At 31.4% G+C, this 25,879-nt stretch overlaps 1 protein-coding gene across 1 annotated transcript in view; it reads left to right on the forward strand.

Moving 5' to 3' along the window:
• Nucleotides 1–25,879, forward strand: part of LOC145259745 (uncharacterized) — a 99,941-nt gene that overhangs the window by 37,225 nt on the left and 36,837 nt on the right. Inside the window, exon 2 of the mRNA XM_080117453.1 lies at nucleotides 25,499–25,603. Within this exon, the coding sequence (XP_079973579.1) occupies nucleotides 25,532–25,603 (72 nt within the window). The 5' untranslated portion in view covers nucleotides 25,499–25,531. The remainder of the gene's footprint in view (nucleotides 1–25,498; nucleotides 25,604–25,879) is intronic.

The following is a 25,879-nucleotide window of genomic DNA, read 5'->3' on the forward strand; positions in this document are numbered from 1 at the left end:
ATATTGAAATATCAAAGATCTTTTTCACTTTTAGAAATGTAAAATATTGTTTGTTTGTTTGTTTGTTTTTTTTAAATAAGTCTTGTTTCTAGCGTTACATGCATTACATTCAGACGGGAAGGATATTTTAAACATTGTTAAACAATGTATAAACTGCGAATTGTGCCTTTATTTATTTTTTTTTATAAAAATGTGTTTTTCTAAATTTTTATGGAGTCTTCTAATTATTACAAGTCTTTTAGTAAATTTGTATTTATTAAACCCCTGAGAATTAGGGTATTTGTTGTCACGTGTGTTACATCATAGCGTCATGTGTGTTACCTATGCAAAATCTCATCGATTTTCAAAGCTCTGTGAAGTGGGGAAAATACCCAAATTTAGCAACTAATCAGAATGAAGTATTTTCTAAATCTTAGTTTTTGTCTTAAGCGAATTGATAATTTGATTTGAACCGCACCGTCCGTTAAAGTTCAGGCTTTATAGCATAAACATTTTTCATTGAAAGATTTCAAACTTGCACAAGTTAGTGTAAAAACATGTATGTATCATAAAAATATATCAAGTAGTTTTTGTGAAAACTGTTTAAACGCACACATAAGAATTTTGAAGTAGAAATTTTTCAGACAGTTTTCCATACGGTTGATAAAGAAATTTATTTTCCTCAACCTTTGAATATTTTAACTTCTGATAAAAAAAAAAAAATTAAATATTTTAATTATTTTTTCTTCAATAATTTATTTTTAACATTTATACAGGGATCTATTTAAAATAAAAACATTTTATATCAACGAAGCTGAAAACTACTTATTGCCAAATGCTGCTGTTTGAAATTATTGGCAAATAAAACAATTTATTTATTTTTTTTTTTTTTGTTATAAAATTTGAAGTGAATTGGTTAATTACTTTTCATGCATGTATCATGATAGCGAGCGGGATATTTAATTTTTTTTTTTTTGTGTGTGTGTTGCTCGTGACTGCGACGTGCACTACCGTCATGTAAATTCATAACAAAATGTCTGTTTACACAGTGGTTTATAGCAATGAATTATACATTTTTTTCATTTTTATTTTTAATTATTTAGAAAACATTACAAGTGTGTGATTATAAAAAGAAAATATATATTGGCTATTATGTTTTTAAGGAAGTTTCTATCTTGATATATTTTTGGACTAGAAAGTCTCAACTTTATGATGTTCTAACATTTGAATGAAAAATCATGTGTTTTGTTCAAATTTCATGGTTATATATAAAGTAAATTTGAAAAATATATATGGCAATAATATATAATGTTCGATAATGTCCTATTTTAATGACCAATTTTTTTTTTTATGTTCAATTAGAACAAAAAATTGAATAGAAAGTTTATTTTCTGGTGATGCTTTATCAATTATAGATACTGATCTAGAAGTATCAGTAATGAAGTATTCCAGAAAGGGCTAATGGTACTGGCCAGATAAAGCTGATATAATTGCATACTGGCCCGAGAATGTGATTGGAAAACTGAGTCCATCAGTTCCAATAGGAATATTGGAAGAAATCAGGATGTGCTTTATTATTTTCAACCTGGAATTTCTCAATAAATCTATTTTATAGTATTGTATGAGTATGTTATGTTTAAATCTATTGATTATTGAAGATTTTGAAGTGATATTTTGGCATGTAACAAATTCAGTGTTTTTTCAAGAAGAAAAAATAGCTAGTTTTTTTTTTTTTTTTTTTTTTTTTTTTTCTGTAATACACTAGCTTATAACCAGAAAGCTATTTTTTTTTTTTTTTTTTTTTTTTTTTTTTTCCGGCGGTTTTATTGAAGAATGAGAAAAAAAAAATGTAAGTGTCACGTGTGTTACATGGACATAGGGCTAACTTTATGAAAATTTAATGTAAAAATGATTAACAGAAACTCGGTACCTCAATTATTTTGAAATCTATATTTGTTTCAATCATAAAAAATATAATTAAACATAATTCTGTATTATTTATTAGTAAAAATTAATGCCGGAAAAATAGGCAATTCTTTTATTTTCTGACTTAAATAAATAGCCTCAGCACAGACAATACAAAAGATCAGAATTGAAAAATTTTTAATTTTTTTCTGTAATTTAGGATATATTGTCTTTTCAGAAAAAAAAAAAACATTAATGCTAGAAAAGATTGGATTTAAAATTCGTTGATTTTGGACTAGTTTCCATGAAATGAGCTATATATATATATATATATATATATATATATATATATATATATATATATACTAGCAAAAGTACCCGTCGTTGACTGGGTTCAAAAACAGCCTACAGAAAATGGACTCTGATTTATTAAAGTATGATAGGTTATGAAAAGGAAGGGTTGTAAATTTGGGTTGAATTTGGGGGTATCAAAACCAAAGCAAAATATGATGAAAATAAAATAGATAAACCCCATAATTTATTATACTATACCTGTTCACATTGAAACACTTATCACAATATTCTGTGGATCTATATTAAAAACCTTTGTTAAACTTTGTGCTACATTTCCATTCTATGGAGGTCAGGTTCAAACGAACACCCCATAATTTTATTATACCATATTTCTTCAAACGGAAACATAATTATCAAAGTATACTTACAGATTGATATGAAAAGTATCAAAATTTTGTGCCTATTTCCATTCTATTGAGGCCAGGCGCGAACGCAGACCTCATAATTTTATTATACCATCCCTATTTAAGTTAAAACATACTTATCAAAGTATTATTATGTACATCTATATCAAAAACACTGTTAAACGTTTTTTGTTTTAATTTTCAAATTTTTTATTTCCATACTTTGTGGACCAGGCGCGAACACAGACCCCCACAATTTTAATGAACCACTGTTCTTCCAGATCAAACATACCCATTCCTGTGTCTCGATACATCTTCTATCATTATATGTAATCAGTTTTTTAAAATAGTCAACCATATAGGAGTCTATTAGTGACCAGACACACACATACACACAGACATTCAGCTTTATATTATAGATATATATATTACTTCAGTGGAAGTTCAGAGTAATTAAGAGGTCATTTCTTGGTACTAAAACTTGATCCTTATGAGAAATACATAGTTATCCGTGTGTTCAACTAAACTCCTTTTTTACCCCTCAAACGTTTAGTTAGTGAAGAACATTAATTTCCCTCTCCTCAATTTCTCCACAAGAAAGATAAAGTATAACTAAGTTATATTTTATCTTTCTTGTGGTCTCTTGTTCTTACCAGATTTCAAAATAATGATTTATCTAATCTGTGTGTTTGAGAATACACATACGCACATAATATTCCTAGTTTATGCACTAGGAGTTAAACCAGTTTAATAATTTTATCCTAAAGTACAGTTAGTTTTTTTATTATTGTAGGTAATATCTTTAACTTTTTAAAATTCGTTTTAAGTATTTATTTATTTTACATATTTGATATTGTTTTAATACTTGTTAAATTTTCACAAAAAGGATTTTTGTGCAAATGTAATAATTTCTTGTTTCTTTATCAAATTACTTTTGCTAACGGCTACATTTATTTCTCAACATGATTGATTAGTGCACTCACTAACACATGAAGACTAAATTATTTTCTCAGTATTTAATTACCTTTCTTCAAACAAAAAAGCTGCTTTTAACTAGTCGGCATAATAATTATATTTTTAATCATTTTTTATTTTCCCATTAATAGCAGTGGCCTTGTAAAATATAAAGTCGAGGCCAGATTCAAGAAGCAAATCCTCTTGGCCAACTTCTACAGATTTTTATTTATGGAAATATTTTTTAAACTATAATCTTCATTGCATTTCTCTTTCTGTCTGTCCGTTCCACTTTTTCTTGGAAACTACTGGTCCAATCTAGGTGAAGTTTTGTATGGACCTTTATGATAAGGTCCATTCAATACACAGTTAGGATTAGTATTAACTGCAAAAAATAAGCACAAATTTAACCATCAATTTGGCGTAAATCACTCATAAGTCAATAAGCTATAATTTTTGCTCATTTTTAACAGGTTAAAAAAGTCTAGTAACTTATAATATATTTACACTTGTTCGGCTCTCCTAAAACTCTAACAGCTGAATCCGCATTGACAATGGCATCTCAATATCTTCTAGTGTTGTTCACTTGTTCTTCTTTTTTTTTTTTTTTTTTTTTTTTTTTTTTTACTCATGTTCGCCCTTTACAAAGCATATCGCCACTTGGACATAAGGGGCTACTATTTAGGGCCATGTCTAGGAAAGGTTAACAAGATATTTGTTTGTTACATTTAAACTTCTGCATATCAGGGAAGCAGGCAGCGGGAAGGGAATTCCAAAGTCTAGCTGTTCAAAGGAAGAAACTATTAGAATAGAAAGCTTTCTAGCATTTAAGGACAACAACAGTGAAGGGGTGAGATCTTATTGCTAAGTGGGTTTGTCGGGGATATGTACGTCGAGGGGGGGGTACAAGTGAAACAAGAACACATTCGATTAAAATATTTGTAAAATAGGCACAGTAATGCAACATTGTGGCGATAAGACAGGGGCTGGAGCTAAAGTTGGACCGATTAGATTGACAATTCTTTTTTGGACCCTATCTAAAAGGGAGAGACTAGTAGTAGATGCACCAGCCCAGATGTGGTAACAATACTCCATGCATGGGTGAATGGTGGCCTCATAAAGGCACAGGATACTCTGACATGAGTAGTCTTCTAGCTTGATAGAGGGAACACACCTTCTTTGCAGCAGCCTTTGCAATGTCCTCAATGTATTTATTCCAGTTCATATTGCCTACAAATGTTAGGCCAAGGAATTTGAAGGTAGAATTTTCAGGTAGGGTGCTATTTGTCATGGATATAAGCGGTTGGAGAGTCCATATACTATGTTTAAAAATATGTCCTCTCTCACAGGGTTTCACAAAGTGGGCTCTACAGACCTGAGGTTCCAGGGGGGAGGCTGAAAGGCCTTGGAAGCCGTTTCTTAAAGAGAACCAAATGCTTAATATGGAAAAATTAAATGGCTGTAGAATTTAATTTTTTTTACTGAAAAGAGATATAATGCTTGTAGTTGCTCCCTTTGGTTTACTCCTTAAGTCAAGGAACCCCAAAATCATTAGTTAGTGTTAAAATTTGAAATTTATGTTTTTCATATTTATTTTAGAAATTATCTTGTTAGTGCTCTGTGAAAAAACTTTGCCCTGCTCAGAGATTCCATGGTATCCTAAAGTTTGGGTAACCCTGCTCTATTATAGGGTATGGCATAAAGGTCTCACAAGATCTCCAGCTATACCATAGCTGGAAATGCCTTAATTATTAAATTATTTCTTTCTGATAGGTTCATAAGAGTAGTAGTTGATGTGCAGAAATCAGAAGCTCACAGTATTAATGCTAGAGTCCTTCAGGGGACCATCCTGGGTCCAACTCTCTTGATCTCAATCAATGATCTTCCAAATCACATCCTTAGATCATGTGTAGACATTTATGCTGAGACACTATATCTATAGCAGCACATCAAAAGTCATAAACGACCAAATTTAACAGGAATTTTATCATGACGTCCAATGAAAGTTATCCCATTGCACAACAAAAAGGAAAAAAATGAATACCACAATAAACAATTTTTTTTTTTTTTTTTTTTATAAATGGAAAGGTAAATAAGGAAAGAAAGATATAGTCAGTTTTATGTTCACCAATAACAGTGTCTTCCAAATTAGTCCCTCTGACGGTTCTCAAAGAACTCCATTAACAATATTGTAAGGGGTAGTAGGGGTAAGAATATAGGTGTAGTCAGGGCTTACTGCGTCTCAAACAACTTAAATAAAACACGTCAACACTTAATCTTTTTAAAAGAGGATGTATGTAAATTACCTCCCTTGCACCATTAACTTAAATGTTCTCATTTGAGAAAATTTCAATCCTCTTGGTTCTGTAATCCAAGAAAATAATCCAAATCTTCTGTGGTGTAATGTATTTCTATAGAAGATTTATTGGTTCCTTTTGATGTGAATTCTAACGCCTCACTGGAGTTAGTATTTTTTTTTTTTTTTTTTGTTTTTTTTACAAGACCAATTCTAGGCCTTAAAATAGTTTCTTCCTCGGTGAAGAGGTCGTTGTAATTTCGTTTACAACTCTGATTTTTTTAAACAGTCTTTTCTGACTAATTCTGTGTCATCTTCCTTGATGAATCCCGATTGAAGAAAAAGAAACCAAACCACTGGTTTCTCTTGTTCAAACTTGCAATTTTTAATGTCTTTTCTCTTGACGCGGGATAGCGAGCTGATTTTTTTCTCGTGTTCAAAACTTCCCACAAAATGACGTATCCTTCGTCCATTCATTTATTCACACCTTTCTCAATAACCACTCCTTGAATTTTTAAAAACTTTTGCACAAACATTAGTAAGAGCGAAAGTAATTTTTTTTTTTTTTTTTTTATTCAGAACCTTTCAAATCGAATTTTTCATGTCAATCACAGACATAATTTGGCTCACTGCAGTTAGCATTCCCAACATACAGCTTCATCATGATCAACATGCCAAAGCCATCATTTCCTTCAATGATAAACTTACAGCATTTGATCCAAGGATTCCACTTGCGCATTGCAAGTTTTCCTTTTGTCAATTCTGTATCGAATTCAACTTCAATCGTCACCAACGCTCGCAACAGTAACACAATAACCTCATGACTATAAACGACACTGCCCCTTCCTCTCACTCAAGCTTGCTTTTTATGCAGTTTTTCACCCCGTCTCATTTGCATGCGTGTCCTCTGTTTTCTCATGATCTCGTGAGACCACAGTTTATAAAACACCAGGCACCATCTTTTTTTCTCTTTTTCCCACCCAACACTTCCCTGCGGCAAGTCCACCCCTCCTCCATCACGCACGCACATCCACACAATGCACAAATATGCAGACGCTTGCTACTCTGGTGAGTATTACACTCCCCCTGATCTGATGATCACACAGAGGGCACTGCAGGATTGGTCTCCTAGTCTGCTTACTTCTGCGAAGGGGCACATTCATAGGTTCTGGTTCTGATTCAGATTTTGGTTCTGATTCAGATGCTGGTTTCGGGTCTGGTTCTGTCGCGTCAGGTGAACTATAATCATCACTCTGGTTTGTTGATTTTGTTTAACAGTAGCTTATACAGCGCATTTTTTATACATTCAGAGCGCCCCCAGCCAATCTCGGGAATCACAGTGTGCACTCTCTTTACCTCACAGAGATTGCAGGTCAACTCGACCCTCTCAACCCAGTCGACGACAGATGTGGACCCACCAAATTCTGGAATCGGTTTCAGATCAAACTTTGAGTCAGTCATTTTTCACAGCAATAGCTGAAATAGCTTGTATCGAATTCAACTTCAATCGTCACCAACGCTCGCAATAGTAACACAATAACCTTGTGACTATAAACGACACTGTCCCTTCCTCTCACTCAAGCTTGCTTTTTATGCAGTTTATCACCTGGTCTCATTTGTTTCCTCATGATCTCGCAAGACCACAATTTATAAAACACTAGGCACCATCTTTTTTTTCTCCCCCCCCCCCCCAACACCTCCCTGCAGCGAGTCCACCCCTCCTCCATCATGCCACCACTTGCACGCACATCCACGCAATGCACAAATACACGGACGCTTGCTACTCTGGTGATTCTTGCAGCCTTCAGCATATATCATGGCAATGCGCACCAATGAAAACAAGCAATCTCTTTACATAACATGCATTACACAAGGTATGTTTCATCTTCATAGCACTCACTTTCCTTGACATCTTGATCACTTTAGAAATTCTCTTTCCAAACTTATTCACTCATGGATTCATGGAGGGGGACCCAGCATGTTCAGCTTGGTTTTTTTTTTTGTTGTTTTTTTTTTCTAAAGCAATTAAAAAATATGCATAGGATTTCTTTTCATAGAAAATAAAATTGGATAACTGCCTGAAAATATTAGAATGGTCATTATTTATTTTTCTGGTAAGTTTTTCAGTATATTCATGTATTATTGCCTAAGAAAAGGAGAATCGCATTTGGGGGAGGCAGTTGGGGTTGATTTAGATGTTCATTGCTGAAGGATTTCCCATGAGGATGATTATCTAAGGAATGAAGAGGTGGTAATCAGATGACACAACGTCCGATGAATGTATGGCACAAAGCCTCCTACCCTAGTTACTGTATGGTATCTCTAACCACTTGCACAACAATCTGGCATTGTCATGGAAGAAAAGCACACCTTTGCGATTCATCAGTCCTGGCTCCTTCTTTGCACATGCTTTAATTGCTGTGAGTATAGGTCTTCAGTGACTATTTGGCCCTTTGGTAGTGGTTCATAATGAACCACTTGGTGACCTGTCTACCAGATACAAAGCATAATGTTGCATGGGTACATAGGTAGTCTTGCGGTCTGAAGGACAGCATACTAAGAAGACAATATCTGGAATGCTTAGGAGTTTCTTATAGAACCCACTTTTAATCACTGGTAAGTACTCTATTGAATAAGGATGCAGTACGGTGGTGAGAAATCAGCATGCACAGGCTGCCAATCGTCCCTTGTGGATCCCCAACAATGTTTGCGGAACCTACTTGCTCAGTTTGTAGATCTTGCCTCAACGGTGCGAGTGAAGTCTGGTATCGAAAAGGTTGAACCGCCTTTCAAGTTCACCACACATTAGACTGTTTCCTTCAATGATCACCTTCAAGGCTGTGTCATTCAAGAACTGGTCGTTCACTGTGAGGCTTATCATGAACAGGCAGGTCTTCTGACTCAAATTTTTCAAACCAACACCTTGCAATACATTCATCCACAGCACTATCTCCAAACACTTGATATTATACAGTGATTTGATATAGCAGCTAATAAGTCCAATTTGGAGTTGTAAAGCAAACGGCCTCGAACAAGATCTCTAGACAATTCCATCCTTTTCGCAGCTGTCTGGCTTATAACTAATGGGCTAGTATGGTGCATCTGATATTCCTACTTCTGACTGTCCAAATTTGGAAACAATTGCTACTCTCATTTCATATATATTTCAGCTTCATTCAATGACTAATCAAAAACAGAATATTTTTTTCTTCTACTTATTTTTTTCTCTTTATATTTATTTAGATCGATATGCATTCCAAGTTTCATATCGTGCCTTAACAAGCAGCAAAATCCCACCTCTTCACTGTAGAGGTAACTAGATGCCAGAAAATCTTTAGTGTTTTCTTCTCTCAGATTGATAGACTTTGGAATTTCCTCTCACTCTCCTGCTTCTTTGACTGTACTTACATGCAGAAATTTAAATGTAATGTGAACAGATATATCGCTGCTCCTGTAGATATGGTCCCAAATAGTAGCCCCCTTGTATCCAAGTCGAAATATGCCTTATTTGGGTAAATAAGAGTGAATTTTTTTTTTTTTTTTTTTTTAAATTAGGTTTTGGTTGATAGAAAAACCTTCTTTTTCAAGTGTTTGCTTCTGTTTTCTCTTTTGTGGGTTGTTTGATATGTAAATTAAGTATTTATCATTAATGATTTATTGTAGATAAATTATATTGTAGATATGGGAACTGGAGGTTCATATTTTTCACAATATTTCTACTTAAAAATACAAGAAGGTTTATTTTAATTGTCTGACTTATCACAAAACGTGTTTTTTGTTAAACAAGTTTTTAAAAATGTCAAAGCTTTTAATGTTTCGTTTTTAATTATAAGATGAGAACAGTTTAAATGGAACACATAATTTCTAGTATCTTGACAAACAGTTTACTTTTAAGTGTTTATTGGATTATCTCTTTTATCCCAAATTATTGTTGCATTAATGAAATGTGATTAAACTTAATTACTATTTATAATACCAAACTACTTTGCGTCAAACTTTTTTCTTAGACTAGCAGAAATATACTCCTCCAATTGCATACCTTTTCTAGGATTACATAACTGCAAAAGAATTACATAAAACATGTATTCAAAACAAAAATTATTTTGGATTATTAACATAATTTCCAACGCTAATCATTTTTTATTATCGCTTATGTTTGAATTTATGTTATGAAATGACAAATCATAAATATGACAAGCCAAAGCTATAATCATTTTATTAGGGTAAGATTTTAAATTCTATAAGAAAATCCAAATATCAGACTGAAGATCTTGAGGTTTTGAGTCGTGTCATCTGTTTTTTGGAGAATTTATAATTTACTGTTAATTCAGTAATTTTAATTTCTGAAGTAGTTAGATTCTCTTATTTCAAAATCAAACGAGTTGTACAATGTATTTATTACCTTAATAAAACTTGCACAAAATCAATGCAAATCCCTGGTAGATAATTAGTACAGTTTGTTTTTCATGAGTTTTATAGAACAATTTAGTTTTTCAAGGAAGCTCTTCGTTTAAACATTTAAGTAAGCCTCACATTAATCATGTAATTTTTTTTTTTACATCCGTTTTGAATGATTATAATTCTTGTACAGTTGAAATGAAGAAAAATCCCTCAAATGCCATTGCAATGTTTTTTTTTTGTTTGTTTGTTTTTATTTTATTTTTTTAACATTCAGACATTTTCCGTCTGAAGAAAAGGCTTCATTTGCATAAAAATGAATCCAATTTATAAAAGTGGAGGAATTGCATAATTTTACATGAGTCATTTCAGTTGAACAGAATTGTACCAATTCTAAAGTTGAGATTTTCTCCCCCCCCCCTTTTTTTTTTAAATTTTAATGTTCTTTCTGAATCACATTTGTAAAGCAAGAACATTATTTCTCTGCTTTCCTTCGCCATCATAAATATTGTATACTATTTTTTAAAGCTAATTAAATTAACTTGATTGATAATATACTTTCACATTACTACATAAATTTTGAGTTGATTTATTTCACTTATGCCCCGTCTCTTCCATCTTCATATACAATTTACAAATGAAATAAAACTCTAAAAATTCTGGATAACTTCTGTTTATAAAAAAAGAGCACCATACAAAAGTCAGTCAATATTGAGCATTAAAAAAATGTTTCGTTCTGACTTTGTATATTTCTTTGGGGTTATTCGGTATGCTTTTTTTTTTTTTAATTTACGAAGAGTTTTGAAATAACTTATAAAAAAAGTCAGATATTGCATGGTTTTCTTTTGCCCCTCTCCCCCTATTTGAAATACTATATTCTATATACTTATGAACCGTATGAAGGTGCCTTCAAGACTTATAACCTTTTTTTATTTTATTTTTTTTATTTATTACATTTTCATCCCAAACAAAGCACATTGCCACTTTGGTGTAGAGGGCTACTATCAGGGGCAACGACTACTGGGGTACCATGTTGGGATTTGGGCAGCAAGATGTCGCTTTACGTTACACTTGAACTTTGTATGTCAGTACAGTTGGGGAAGCAGGGACCTGGAATGGAATTCCAGAGTCTAGTGGTTCTGGGGAAGAAACTACTGGAGTAGAAAGATCTTTTTACATCTAGGGATCTCTACTGTGTGGGGGTGGGATTTAGCTGCCTGTCGGGTTTGTCGAGGGTGTCTATGTCGTGGCGGCACAAGTGTCTGCAGTTCTCCAGAGCATTCACCATTAAAATACTTGTAGAACAGGCAGAGGGATGCAACATTTCGTCGATGGGATAGAGGCTGATTGTCAATGATTCTACCATGAGGAAAATACTTGTGAACTATAGGAATATATTGCTTAGGTTTTAATTAGCATAACTAGCAGTGTAAAAAAAAAAAAAAAAAAAAATTCTAACGTGAAATAATATATTAAAAATAACATTAAATTGTTATTGTAAAATTGAACTGTTAAAAATTCCCATCAATCCATGTAATTTCTCATTAAAGCTATTTTAAGTCGATACAGTAAATGCACTATACTGCAGTTTTATGGTACTTAATTTCATCATAACAATTGCAAATTACTTAAGACTTCTACCTCGTTATGGCTGATGAAACAAGAACATGCTACTCGTATGGAATATATGATGTGTTCAATGTGTAGATTCTTGAGTTTGACAAGATACACCTGAAGATCAGAGGTTACATCTGCTGAAATATACGAATGACACTCAAAATGAGAATAGTAATCCAAATACCCCCCCTTACCTAACCCCTAAGTGACACTAACCCTAAGGTGAGTTTAACCGGCTTCTTCTAAAGGAGGAAGTTTCATGGGAGTATAAAATTCACAAGTTGTCTCCAGTCACATGTATTAAAGTTCACCCAAGAGGGAGGAGACTATTTTGGATCTTTGCAACTCTTGCAGAGAGGTGTCAACATCTACATACATACATACAGCTCCTGGTAGTCCCAAATTGGTCACCCATCTAGTACTGATCAAGCTGAACATTGCTGTATTCTAATGATCTATACAAGTAAAGAGTGGAGATAGTTCTTGGATTTAATTCTGTGTTAAAGGAAAATCAGTTAATGTTTTTTTTTTCTGTTAAACTAACATTTGTGTAAAGCTAGTTGAATGTTATCCACAGAAAAGATGTTATGAACTTAGGTGCATAAACATGGCTTCCTATACATTGTTTCCCTGCAACAATTACAAACACTATCCCTATTTACTTGCCTCCCCATGACACAAGATCAGTTTTTAATGGGGGAGGAGAGGGGGGGATCCAGCTCGCAAAAAATAAGACGCTCTAGATTGAGACAATACTATATATTGCCTTAGTTTATAGAATTCTCTTTCACTGATAGATGACAGAAAATAGAAAATGTATTGGAACAGATACTACATTTTGCTCTGAGCCAAGCATATCTGAATTCAGTTAAATTTCAAATGACAATATCATGTATGCTCTTTAATGCTGTCTTAAGGGAGTCACCTGCGTGATTTAACGGCCATTGTATTAACACCAGATTCTTTCTGCCTTATGTTTTTTTTTCTTTTTGCTTTTTTGTTTGTTTAGACGTAATACACATCTTTCCGGGTGTATTTCCCCCAAGACAATAACCAAACCGTAAAAATCAAAATGTGATATGTTCGTCTTTTCAGTGTTTGTATAAGGAGTATTAATGAACATTTCCCTGTGGACATTTAATACGTGATTCACTCTATTCTACCATTTATACAAAAAAGCAGATCACGTGATCTTCTAGAAAGATAAGCATGTTGTTCCGCATTAGACCTATGCTATTCAACCTGCTTTGCAAGAATTTCAATCTGTTTCTCATTGAATATGTGTTCAGTTAACCACCTACGTTTATTATTGCTAGATTATATCAACAGATGCAAAATGCATTAGAGGATCTGAGAGAGATTATAATACACAACTGTGCAAGCCTGTGTTTCTATGTAAAGAGGATGAACAGTAAACCGTGAATTAGTTTTTTTAACTTGGATATATATTTATATGAATTCTTTTCATTTAATCTATCTGTGATTTAATCTTTTAGTTTGGCTATTTTTATTTCATTTCATCTTATAATTATTACGAATCTATATTATATTTCTTTTATGTCTGTCTGTTCACTCCAGTTTTTTTGTTTTTTTTTTTCCAGAAACTACTAGGCTGAGGAGGCTGAAATTTTGTATGAACCTTTACTATAGATCACAGCAAATTAAATGTTTTGGTAGCCATTCAATGTACAGTTAGATTAGTATTTAATGCAAAAATGAATACAAATTTAACTATGGTCAACTCTCAATTTCGTATGACACACTTGTTCTAAGTCAACAGGCTATAACGTTTTCTTTTATAATGGGCTAAAAAGTCTAGTTAGAAATAATGTGTAAATATTTTTCATTTTTTACGTTTTGAGAATTATGTTAAAGAAAAAAAATTTAAGATATTGCAATAAGCATTTATTTATGAAAATCAGAATTTTCTATCTATGGATGGCCCAAATAATTTTTCTTGAACATTAGCCCTATCTAATATTACTATACCAGACACGACAGAATGACAGAATCCTTTAATTCACGTAGGTAGCTTGCTCTCATTCAGTGACAGTCTTCTGAAGGTTGAAGGTTCAATCATTTTGTCAATTTTTAAATTACAACAATCCTATTCCAAATGCGACGTTTATACATACCCCTTACCTACATCTCATTACCATCAATGTTGGGGACACATAATACTTTGAGGGAGTTATACAAAGTTCGTTTAGAGATTATAGACACACATTTACCTTTCAGTTGTAATGAAGACACGAAGACAAATAGTTTACAAAATATTTATGATGATTCTTTATTTATCCAGCCGGCTGAGTGATGAATCAGGAATTTAAGCTTGTACGACTACATGGTCTCCTCCTTCACCTCCCAAGGGCATCAGCTCCCAAGCTGACCGACTACCCTCCCTTCTGTCTTGACTCTCACTAAGTCGCTTTCTGACTGTTTTTCTCTAACTCTAACCCATCTCAATATACTGGAATTCCCCCTTATGACGTAAAACAATGTGACTCCCTCACATTTCAAATTACATGTGCGCTTTACACATGCATCCACACGCCTCTAGTAACAAAGAAATTCCTAAATTGTTTCATTTCTAACCTATTTCAAAATCTAACCTATTTGTTAATCATTATTTCTTAACTACATTGTTCATATCTAACTCTGACATAATATTTAGGGTAATTCCAAGAACAATCACAAGTGTTCTACATTCCTAGGATTTCAATATTCTTTAACTTTTCGTACTGGGTTCGATTCTAACCTTTTCCAAATATAATTTTCAAACTTATCTAGTTTACTCTTTTACTTACTGGGGTCTGTCCCTTTTTTCATAACACGTACCATGACTTTTTTTCTACACTTTTTCTTTGGTCGATGTATAGCAAGTCATTTGTCAGTTTCCAAAATGCTTTGTTTCTCAAAAAGTATTCTGTGGTTAAGTGCATGGTAGATTTCTTCGCTAAGTTCCAGATGAGATGTAAAAGAGGAACCGACCAACTTTTCAATATTGTTCAGATGTCATATGTCCAGCTACATTGTATTTATTTATTTTTTATTTATATCTCATAAAATACACCATGGTAGTTTTTATTCTCCAGCTAAATTTTAAATAATACGATTTAATGTTTGCAGGATAGTTTGTGTATTGAAGGATATTTCTGAAACTGTATGCCTGGTTTGACACTTATGATTTTTGCTAAATGTGAATCTTTTTATAGAATTTAAAAAAAAAAAAAAACTAAAGCATAGTAGATATGAGCACTGACCGTTTGGCTAGGAACTGTTCTGATGCTAACACTTAGTCTATTGTTCTTAATCAGTGAAGGAATCTTCTAGATTAAGACAATTTTAATTTTTTTTTTTTTTTTTTTTTTCCCAATCCAAAGTACCCCTTCGGGGATCTGGATTTTACCAATATTAAAAACCGACTGTGTCGATCCCCCCCTCTCTCTCACTAAGGAAGGCAAGTAAATAGGAACAGTTCTAAATATCTAAATAATGTAAATGTAATCATTAAATTTGAAATTCTTCAAATTTAATGAAACGAGTAGTGGATTCTTGCTTAAATCACTAGAACTTTTTCTGGATGAGAGTTCTCCATTTTTTAGTCAGCCTGTTTTTGAATAAGAAAAAAATGATTCCTGCCAAATTTTCTTTTTCTTTTTTTTTTTTTTCTTTTTTTTTTAAATCGCCTTTTTGCTGGATATTGTCCCTTTTCTTTCTTTTTATTTTTTTTTCTTCCTCTCTCCACCTTGTTTTGGTTTCTTTTCCCCTCTTATGATGGTTCTCTGAAAATGAAAAATCTTCATTTTGCCATGAAGGTAAAGACTTCAAACAATTCATGAAGGGAGTAAAGGAGTTAGATAATTTTTCATTCATTCAAGAATGACTTCCTGTCTCCTTCCCTCCACATGCATACTTGGTATTGCTATTATTTTTTTTACTTATTTACCAAGATTGATATTCAGGAGAGTAGAAAATAAAATTTGGGTTTACTTTCAGCAGCCTCATAACTGTACTTGCCTTATTTTGTCCTCACATACCATGAGAAATGTTTTTGACAAAGGGGGAAGAATTGTTTTCAGAATCTAACATATGTTGACTTTTTATTTTGACCTTGAAGTTTTTTAGCTCCTCACGTAAAGTGGTTTTGTCTTGTCTGAAGCGATTTCTAAAAAAAAAAATCACTAAACATTTTTCAAATTATTTTAGTAATGTTTATACAACTTGTCATCACTAGCACGTCATCCATGTATTTTTCGTTTTGTACTGTCCTATCCTCGCACATATACACTTTCAAGTTGAGAAATTCATCTCAATTTCAACCTTTTTCTTTGCCATTAATTTCTCATTACCTCTCTGAAATGATTGGATTTGCATATGAAAATGTATAATTACAATATTTCTTTTTTCTTCTTCCTACTCAGAAATGTTTGATAACTTATTCATTCAATTGCATTCTCCAGACTTCATTTCCTTTTTATCACGGTTGGTAACCTTTATTTAATCCACTGGAGAACATGAAACCGCACCAACGAAAATGAGAACGGTTTGAAGCATGTAAATAATGTAATACTTCGTCAATTGAACCAGATAGCTCCTGACTCTGATCAAAATGTAGTATCTGTGACCATAGTTGGTTCTGTATCTTCTGGTGCCTCCCAAAATAGGGGTGGGTACAAAAAGATCGTGACAACAGCATCGTCTCTCTCACTAATCCAACTGTCACACCATACTTTGGGTAAATATCAACAATATCTTATCTCTGAAAGATCTTCAACACTAAACGCTTTTGATTAGTGTTAAAGTTTTTGTGTTAAGTATCATATCATTTATAAAGCTGACTCAATTTATATTTGTAATTATCAAAATCTTTGTTTTGTTTATTTTCAATCATGTGAGTACCTGTGTTTCAAACAAATTTTTAAACAATGACCTTGCTAGACTGCCATATTTCTTAAAATCTGTTTTTCTTTTATTCTGCTACTTGTAAATTATCGGGATTGCTAGAATTTTCCTTTTACATTTTCAATAAAAATAAACTAAAGTTTCGAAATCAACAAAACTAATTTAAGTTAAATTATAAGCAAAAGTATTAGTAATATTAATTTTAACTTCACTCTTCTCACTGACCTACTTCTCTCCAAGTTGTTATGGTGAATTGATACAAAGTCGAAAATAGGGCAGGTTGACCTAAGACGAGAGAAAATAGATACTATCCTTTCAAATGAAATGTTGGAAAGACACTATCTTTAAGCCAGGATCAAAGTGTAGCATCTTTTGTTCTTGGTCAGACTTCAAGAAATCCTTCTCGATTGGCTAATTTTTATGATTGTCTCAACCCAGAGTGCTTTTTAATTTTTTTTTTTTTCCAAACTATTGTGGTCATGTCAAAGTTGATATTTATATTCCAACTATATTTTTCAGTCAATGTTCCGGGTTTTCTCATGGGTGTGTGGTTTATTTGTGTATGCTGATATTTTCTTTTCATATTTTTGTCATGTTTGTGTACATGTTGATCTTTCTTTTCATATTTTTGTCATGTTTGTGTACATGTTGATCTTTTCATATTTTTGTCATGTTTGTGTACATGTTGATCTTTTCATATTTTTGTCATGTTTGTGTACATGTTGATCTTTAGACGTTTATTAATAAATTGATGAATACTTCTGCATTGATGCATGACATAAGCACTTGTGCCAAATGTAATGTGAACATTCTTATAAACCATTTGATTTATATTTTATTTATTAGAACATTCATACCACAATCTGCAGGAGTGTTAAGTTATAAGTGAACGATTTCATCAGAAAGATCATCATAAGCAAATTAACAAAGATGAATCCCATTTAAATAAGGGAAAATATTAATGTACAGAAATGAATTCTACAGCTAAATAAGGCAGAAGGGCATATCGTGAGAAATGCAGTGTTGATGAGGATAAGTTTGTAGAAAAATCATGTGAATAATGATAAACTCTTCATCCCTAAAATAAGATTGTTATTGACCATAAGCTTGAATAGAAATACAATAGTTTTTTTCCTTTCTGTCCCCTCCCCCTCTGTTTTTCTTTAATTTTTTGTATAAATACCGATTTTCTGCATGCCGTGGAGTCAGTCTTGGGGTCAGATTGAATTCATTGCTTTAGGACTGTTAAAATGAGCCGACTCAAAATAAATGATACATAATTAGAAATGCCTAAAAACGTAAGGTTTTTCTTTTTTACACCCCCTCCTTCCAAATGTGTCCTCAGTACCTTGAAAAATACTATGTACGTGCATCGCCATCATCAAAGCACTATAAACATTATATAGTATACTAGTAGGATCCAAGCATAAGCGTTGCCCAGGAAAGAGAAAGTAACAAACGAAAAAAAAAACAAACTTCAACTCCCATCTGTGAACCCCATATAAGTATTTTTATTGGACCCCCCCCCCCAATATTAATTATAGTGATCTTTAATTATTAAATGTATAAATAATGAATATTTTGTACAATAAACCAATTCTGGATTTTAGTAATTAAAATATGAAAATGAAAAATATTTACAAATTAAATACAAACAAAAACTGAAATGTTCATGTTTTATAACTAAGAATGGATATTCTCACATTCTTGCATATTTCTGTGGTAACTGACCTTTTTCATGCAACAATTTAATTCTGATGCTAACTCACTGATAACTAATAATTGTTTGCTTAATCGGTATGAGAGAAATATTTGCATTCAAAACAAATAACTTCTATGATGACTATGAATCTTTTTTCAATAAAACCTGTATAACTGAAAGTAAAAAAAAAAAAAATAGTACATAATAGTTATTAAATATGAATTTTAAAGCAGAATTTTAGGACATTTTTTTTATGTATAGTTTTAATAACCCAAAAGGAAAGGAGATCGAGTGTTTCTATTATTGTAATATGAAAAGGTAATTTTGTAAAGTCTTTTCGGGTTTGTATTACTGTACACATAGATTCGAAAAAGTTGTCAAAAAACAAATATATAACCAATAAATGTTATCAAAGGCAAGATAAGTTACTTTTCTACCTAACTGGGTATGTTTTTAGTGTTTTTATTCAATCTAACATGTTTATTCAGCTCAAAAAACAGTGTTTACCGATGTATTGGAAAATTTAAAATAGCGCCCGACTCTCTCTTTGACGCGGTAAGTTTGGGAAAAGGAGTTAAAAATAAAAAATATGTAAAATACTGTTAAAAACCCATCAAATATATGTCAGCCCATGTCACGGTAACATATATTGAGCTAGTTTTTAACCCTTTTTTGTCTAGTTTTTATAACTCCTTTTTCCAAACTCGCCGTGTCAAAGAGAGTCGGATACCATTTTAAATTTTCCAATACATCGATAAACACTGTATGCTTTTCGAGCTGAATAAACATGTTACATTAAATAAAAACACTAAAAACATATCCAGTTAGGTAGAAAAGTAACTTATCTTGCCTTTGATAACATTTATTTGTTACATATTTGTTTTTTAACAACTTTTTCGAATCTACGTGTACAGTAATACAAACCCGTCTTTTCTATTAGCCATATGAATGTTGGTAGGTAGTGTTTAGCATGAAGTAAGCGTAGTGAAATATGGAAAAAGTAATTCAAATTATATTTCTATTGTATTTCTTTAGTGTTATCAGTTGGAGATAAGGATTTATTACTGTGGTGTTGAGGATAGTAGTCACTCAATACATATCAATAATTGGATTAAAGTGCATACGATCAAAATTTTTATGTTGTTTCTCTTTATGGAGCTATACCGGTCATGCAAATAGAAAATCTCGCTTTATTTATAAGATCTATAAATTTTTCATAGTGAAAAATTTATTTAGTCAGAGTAGAACATTTAAAATTTCAGAAGTTAGTTGAGCATTTTAGCTATCAACTCCATAGGTGTGTTTTTACCATTACTTATGAAAAAAATAAATAGAAATAAATGACTCCAAATAATAAAAGAATGCAGGGTTAGACTAATGGATACTGTCGCAGACTATGAAATGAGCTACACAGAGTTCAAATCCATTGTAGATATTTATGCATTCATACTCTTGGAAAAGGAAAGGCTTGAAACCTTTCCTATAGCTATAGGTAAAAATAGCAATTTATTGTAAACTAACCTACCCGTGCCATGGCACTATCTGGTAAGTCATAGTAAGTGACGATCAATAACAAAACTTGTAATACTATTACTACTTATAGTACTAACATTATTATTGATAATAGTAAGAATAAAAAAGTAATGTTCATGATAATAGTGATACTGAGAAAATATAATACAAATATAGCAATACTCATAATGATGCTCATTGAACCATAGCGATAAAAGTGATAACATTAACTAAGAAAATAAAAAAAATACTAAATATAATGTTAAACAGTATTAATAACAGTAAGACAAATAATAGTAATTGTAATACAACCAATAATAGAAATAATCAGAATAGTAATAATAGAACAAAATAGAATACTAATAAGATTACTACTAATAATAATTATGATATAATAACTAACGGGACCTGTGGAAATTCCACAGGGGACTCCTTCATATGTAAAATATTGATGTTGGCATTCTGTAGATGTTCAGTAACTTTTTGTTAAAACTGCAAAAGTATTTATCTAAACTAGCACAAACGCCCGGCAAAGCCCGGTCGTAAAGTACGCCTAAATATGATATTTTAATTCTTGCAGATGTTGTATATATTATAGAGTTAATATTCTATCGATTTTTATACGTTATAAAGTTGCGATCTCAAAAATAAAAAAAAAATATATCCATATGACTTGGGTGCATTAGCTTCAATCGAATCCGAAATAAAAACTTATGAAAAAATATGTGTATGTATGTGTGTGTGTGTGTGTATATAAATATATATATATATATATATATATATATAAACTTGAATTTCTTCAGCCATAGTCGAAACTGAAACCAAAACTCATGAAGAATTTTTGATAAAATTATAAAAAAAAAATAGATGATTTAAGTGCCATCAGCTGTAGTCGAAACTGCAACTAAAACTTATGACGAATTCTTGGTAAAATTATTTATGACAAAAAATAAAAGGACATAACAATTAAATGAGCCGGGTGTAAGCATGACACAAAAGAACACACACGCTATTGTATTAATATATAGATATTGCTAGTAATCAATAATAACCGAAAATATGAAGCCTGTAGAAAAGCAAAATAGTATTATTAGTAAAAATAATAGCAATAAAATATTAAACTCACTATCACCAATAATAATAAACATAGTTTCAAGCTAGACTGACACCATGCTAAATAGTTGAAGGGTCTAAGAGAATGGAAAGACCGAGAGAAAGCACTAACTAGACATCCACTAGATGACTGTGAATTGTAACGGAACCTTGTGAAGACTTATTGCATCTGATTTCGTTGAAAACAAAAAATATGAAGAATGTAGAAAAGCAAAATAGTACTATTAGTTAAAATAATAGCAATAACAATAGTAAAATCTCCACCACCACTACACACACAAAAAAATAAAAAATAAAAAAAACAGCAATAAAATTAGTGTGAACATTGACTGTCACCAAACCAAATAGTTGTTTATGGTATGTTTTTATTAAATTCTGGAACAACAAATCCTGCTCCATATTCACAGAAATACCTGTTAATATTATTTTTTCATATCAAACGTTTAGGTTAAAATATAACCTTGAAAATAAATAAAACTAAATGTTTTTTTTGTTTTTTTTACTTATATATATAAACTTTTTTTTTTATAAAGAAAAAACGCGAAACGTGCTATATCTTATTGAATTGTTAGATGAAATTAAAGAATAGCATTCTTAAGCCCTCTCCATAGCAATAATAATAAAATCACTAAATACAACAAAGCCTGATCCATATTCTGCAGAAATGTCTGTTACATGAAACATGCTACCACATATTTTTATCAAATTGTTAGGTGTGAAAGTGCAGGAGCTCTGTCCATAGCAATAAGAATACTAAAATCACCTTTTACCTCCATGAAGAAAAATAACAAACCCCAGTATGTATTTCATTTTGCAAAAGTACCTGTTAATTTTTAGTATATATAGCAGTTTGTATTATATATATTTCCCCAAAACCTCTGGCCTTATGGAGGAGAGACTATAACTTACTGCTATGGTTTCAAATGATCTGAAATAATAGCAAGGGGAGACTTGATTCCAAATATTTCGCATGTTATATCTCCCTTCTTTGGTTTTCATACATAAAGTAAATTTCACAGTGTATAAGGATTATTTGATATTCATAGTCATATCCTATTTCCGAAAGAGGAGAGATGTAACATGTGAGAAATATTTGGAATCGAGTCGCCTCTTATTTTAGATCATTTGAAACCATAGCAAGTTTTAGTCTTTCCTCCATCAAGGCCAGAGGTTTTGGGGAAATATCAGATATTTTGTAATTCATATGTAAAACTAGGAAAACAAATGACTGATTGAAACATTTTATGTCTGTAAAAAAGTGTTAAAAATAGGCTCTGGATGATCCCCTTAATGCGCAACCTTAAGAGCAAATGTCACATATCCCACTACACAATTCAGCTCATTACTATCCCAACGAGCCTTTATTTGTTAAATTCTAATCAATTCTGATCTATTCGAGATTTAGAACGTACAAAATTGCAAAAAAAAGGTGGTATATCTATGGATATATCTATACTGGTAGCTAAATTGAATATTGAAATGCTCATATCTTTGCTTCTATGAGACAAAACTACATGAAAATTTGCAGGCGTCTTGAAGATTACAATAGTATTCTAGAAGTTAAAATTTTATGACAATTAGTAAAAAACATATTTTCAAATGAATAAAATATGTCCAAATTTTCCTATACATGTATATATAGTGTCCTGCAGGCCAACTTCAGGTTTGCTGCTTCAGTTGTCTGAAACAGTGATGAAATGCGCATAATCTTATGTAAAAACATGCTACAGTGTTCATTGAAAACGATGAGTGTGAAAGATTTTCACAGGAATTGCCTCAATGTTTTCCTAAGTGTCAAAAGTTATACAGGAAAAATCGACTTTTTATTAAGTACTAGCAGGCCACCCGGCATTGCCCGGTTGTAAAATATGCTTAAATATATTTTGATTAATGCAGCTTTCGTATTATATTGGATCCAATACATAGTAATGATTTAAAAAGTTAAAAAAAAAAAAAAAAAAAAAAAACTCATGCACCACCACCACCACCAAGAATCGAAACCAAAACATTTAGCTTATGATTTACTTTTTCCTTTGACATTAATGCTTGAGCTATGAAGACATATTTGCAAGGCTAAAAATAAAAACATGAACCATTAGCTATTACGTTACACATGCATATTCGTGGTGCCGTTTTTTGACCTTCACCTGGCAAATTCTATTTTTTATAATTTTCACACTTTTCCACCGATTTTCCCCAGCTTAAAGCTTAAATATAAAGTTTCGCATGAGTTCGAATACCCTACATATTAAGTTTCATGTCTGTAGACCAAAAACTGACAGGAGTTTGGTAATGCTGAACTTAGTCATTTTTTTTTTTTTATGCCTCCTTCACTGTGCACTCACGGGGGGGGGGCATGCATGCTTCATTTATCAATATGAATATCAATACATAAAAAAATACAAGTTTATAGGAGTGTTTATAATATATATATATATATATATATATATGAGAGAGAGAAGATAAGGAACCCTTAACAGGCATTGTTTAAAAATAAATTACTTAAGGGTTGCTATGTCATAAACCAAATAAGGAAAGGGAATTAATAAAGGGGAGACTTGATTCCAAATATTTCTCCTGTTATGTCTCCCTTCTTTTGGAAACGGTACGATTATGAATATCTCCAGTATCAAATAATCTTTATACATTGTGAAATTTATTCAATGTATGAAAACCAGAGGGGAGATGTAGCATATGAGAAATATTTGGAATTAGGTCTCCCCTTGTTATTTCAGATCATTTGATACTATAGCAGCAAGTTTTAGTCTCCCCTCCATAAGGAGAGAGATTTAGGGGAAATATATATAATACAAACTGCTATATATATATATATATATATATATATATATATACTAAAAATTAACAGGTACTTCTACAGAATAAAATAGACTGAGGTTTGTTATTGTTATTTTTGGTTATTGAAACATGTACACTATCAGTGTTCAACCCTTAGTAAAAGCCAATATAATATTGTGTGGTTGCTTTATTGAAAAATTTATATAGCACACAGCCATTACTATTTGTAGCTTGTACCATATAAGGGTTTGGCAAGATGCCTAATTTTGCATTTCCAAGGTTTTTCTTTGTTGGTGGTTTCAAAATTTTGAAATTCCACTTGTTCATATTTGCCCAACTGAATGAAATAATGCAAAAATGACTTATTTCTTTCATAATAAGCATTTTGTAAAATTCTTTAACATTTTTATTAGCTCCTCTACATATTCTGGATTTGTTTTGTCTCCTTTGAAATTTTTCATTTCCGTTAGTGTTTGATATAGACCTGGAGAGTCAATAATATTTACAGGAGGCGGTCAGGTTTGTTAAAACCATTTGATCATTGCCTTTTAGTTTTTTTTTAATTATTATTGGACTTCCTTATATTAAATTTATAAAAAAAAATATTACTTCTAAATTGTTTTATTTAGAAGAAACTTCTTTTTATCACTAAAGAAAACATTGCAATTCTTTTAAGTTTTGCTCAGGCGTCTTTTTACTTTCATTTTTTTTTTCTTTTTTATCCAGTTTTATTTTCACTTTGCTGTACTTTTATTTTATTAGCATTTTAGTTTTTTAATAATCATGACGGTTAAATTGAATTATTACCATCTAGTCATAAAATTATTATTTGAAGCAAATTGTTATAAAACAATGTCTTAATATCTATAAATTATTGGAAATAAAGTAGCTTTAAAAAATTTAACCATTACTACATGAGGATTATACTAAAAGAAATTTTAAGTTGGAAATGATTAGTTGGCAGTTAATTGCTTACAAATTCCTTTAAAATTTTTATGGGTCACAAAGTAATTTTTTTTTTCTTTTTTTTTTTTTTTTTTTTCAACTATGTTTACAAAAAAAATAAAAATTTAATATGGCAGATTTAATTTTGTATATTTTTAAACAGAATTTTAAAGCATTTTATTTAATACTATTGCATTTTTTATTTAAATAATTAGTAGTAAATAATAATGTAAGAGGTAAGAAACTGACAGGTAAGTGGTCACATAATTTTAACGTTTCTATAGGTAATATTATGCATGTTGAAATGTGAAAAATTTTCTATTGCATTTTTCTGGGGTGCATAATAGAACTACAACTATTCAATTGAGCCGTGTAATCTGTCATGTACAGTTGAATTATAATAGATCTATGGTGGTCCTTTATGCATTAATATTGGGTAAAAGGTATGAACCCCACTTTCTCCTAGTTATGTGAAATTTTATTCAATATACAAGGATTTATTTTTCAATAGCTATTGTTTTACTGATAATCAATGTCAGAAGCATTGATTCCCTTTGAAACTGACATTAAATGCTTCATTTTCTCTTGCTTTTTTATATACCTTAGCTTGAATTTATAATCTGGAATAATTAATATAATTTGCTTATTAAATTTATTTTACAATTTATTTTATTGCAGGATTTGATGGTGCAAAATGTTGAATGAACTCTGATGGCAACAAGTAACGTGCCCAGGCATGACTTTGCTCCAGCATGGCTTAAGATTCCTTCCCAGGATAATCTTGTAAGTAGATTATCTATGCTTGTCTTGAAAAAGAATTGTAATTTCCATGAAAGAAAAATAAATTGAAAGACAAAAATTAGACAAAAATGAATAATTTTATCTTTAATCCTATCAAGCATTTTAAGAGCAACCATGTCATTTAGTGCTAAAATAAATAAGAGCAGATACTAAGATGATCCCATTTAAATCTAATGCTTTTTAAACGTTTAGTGCAACTGAAAGAACATCTTTTTAAGATGTTGGGAAATAATTAAAATAAAATACATCAGTTTAATC

This window comes from Euprymna scolopes, chromosome 3 (assembly GCF_053919585.1).
Source record: "Euprymna scolopes isolate OS-2025 chromosome 3, ASM5391958v1, whole genome shotgun sequence".
Lineage (NCBI taxonomy): Eukaryota > Metazoa > Mollusca > Cephalopoda > Sepiida > Sepiolidae > Euprymna > Euprymna scolopes.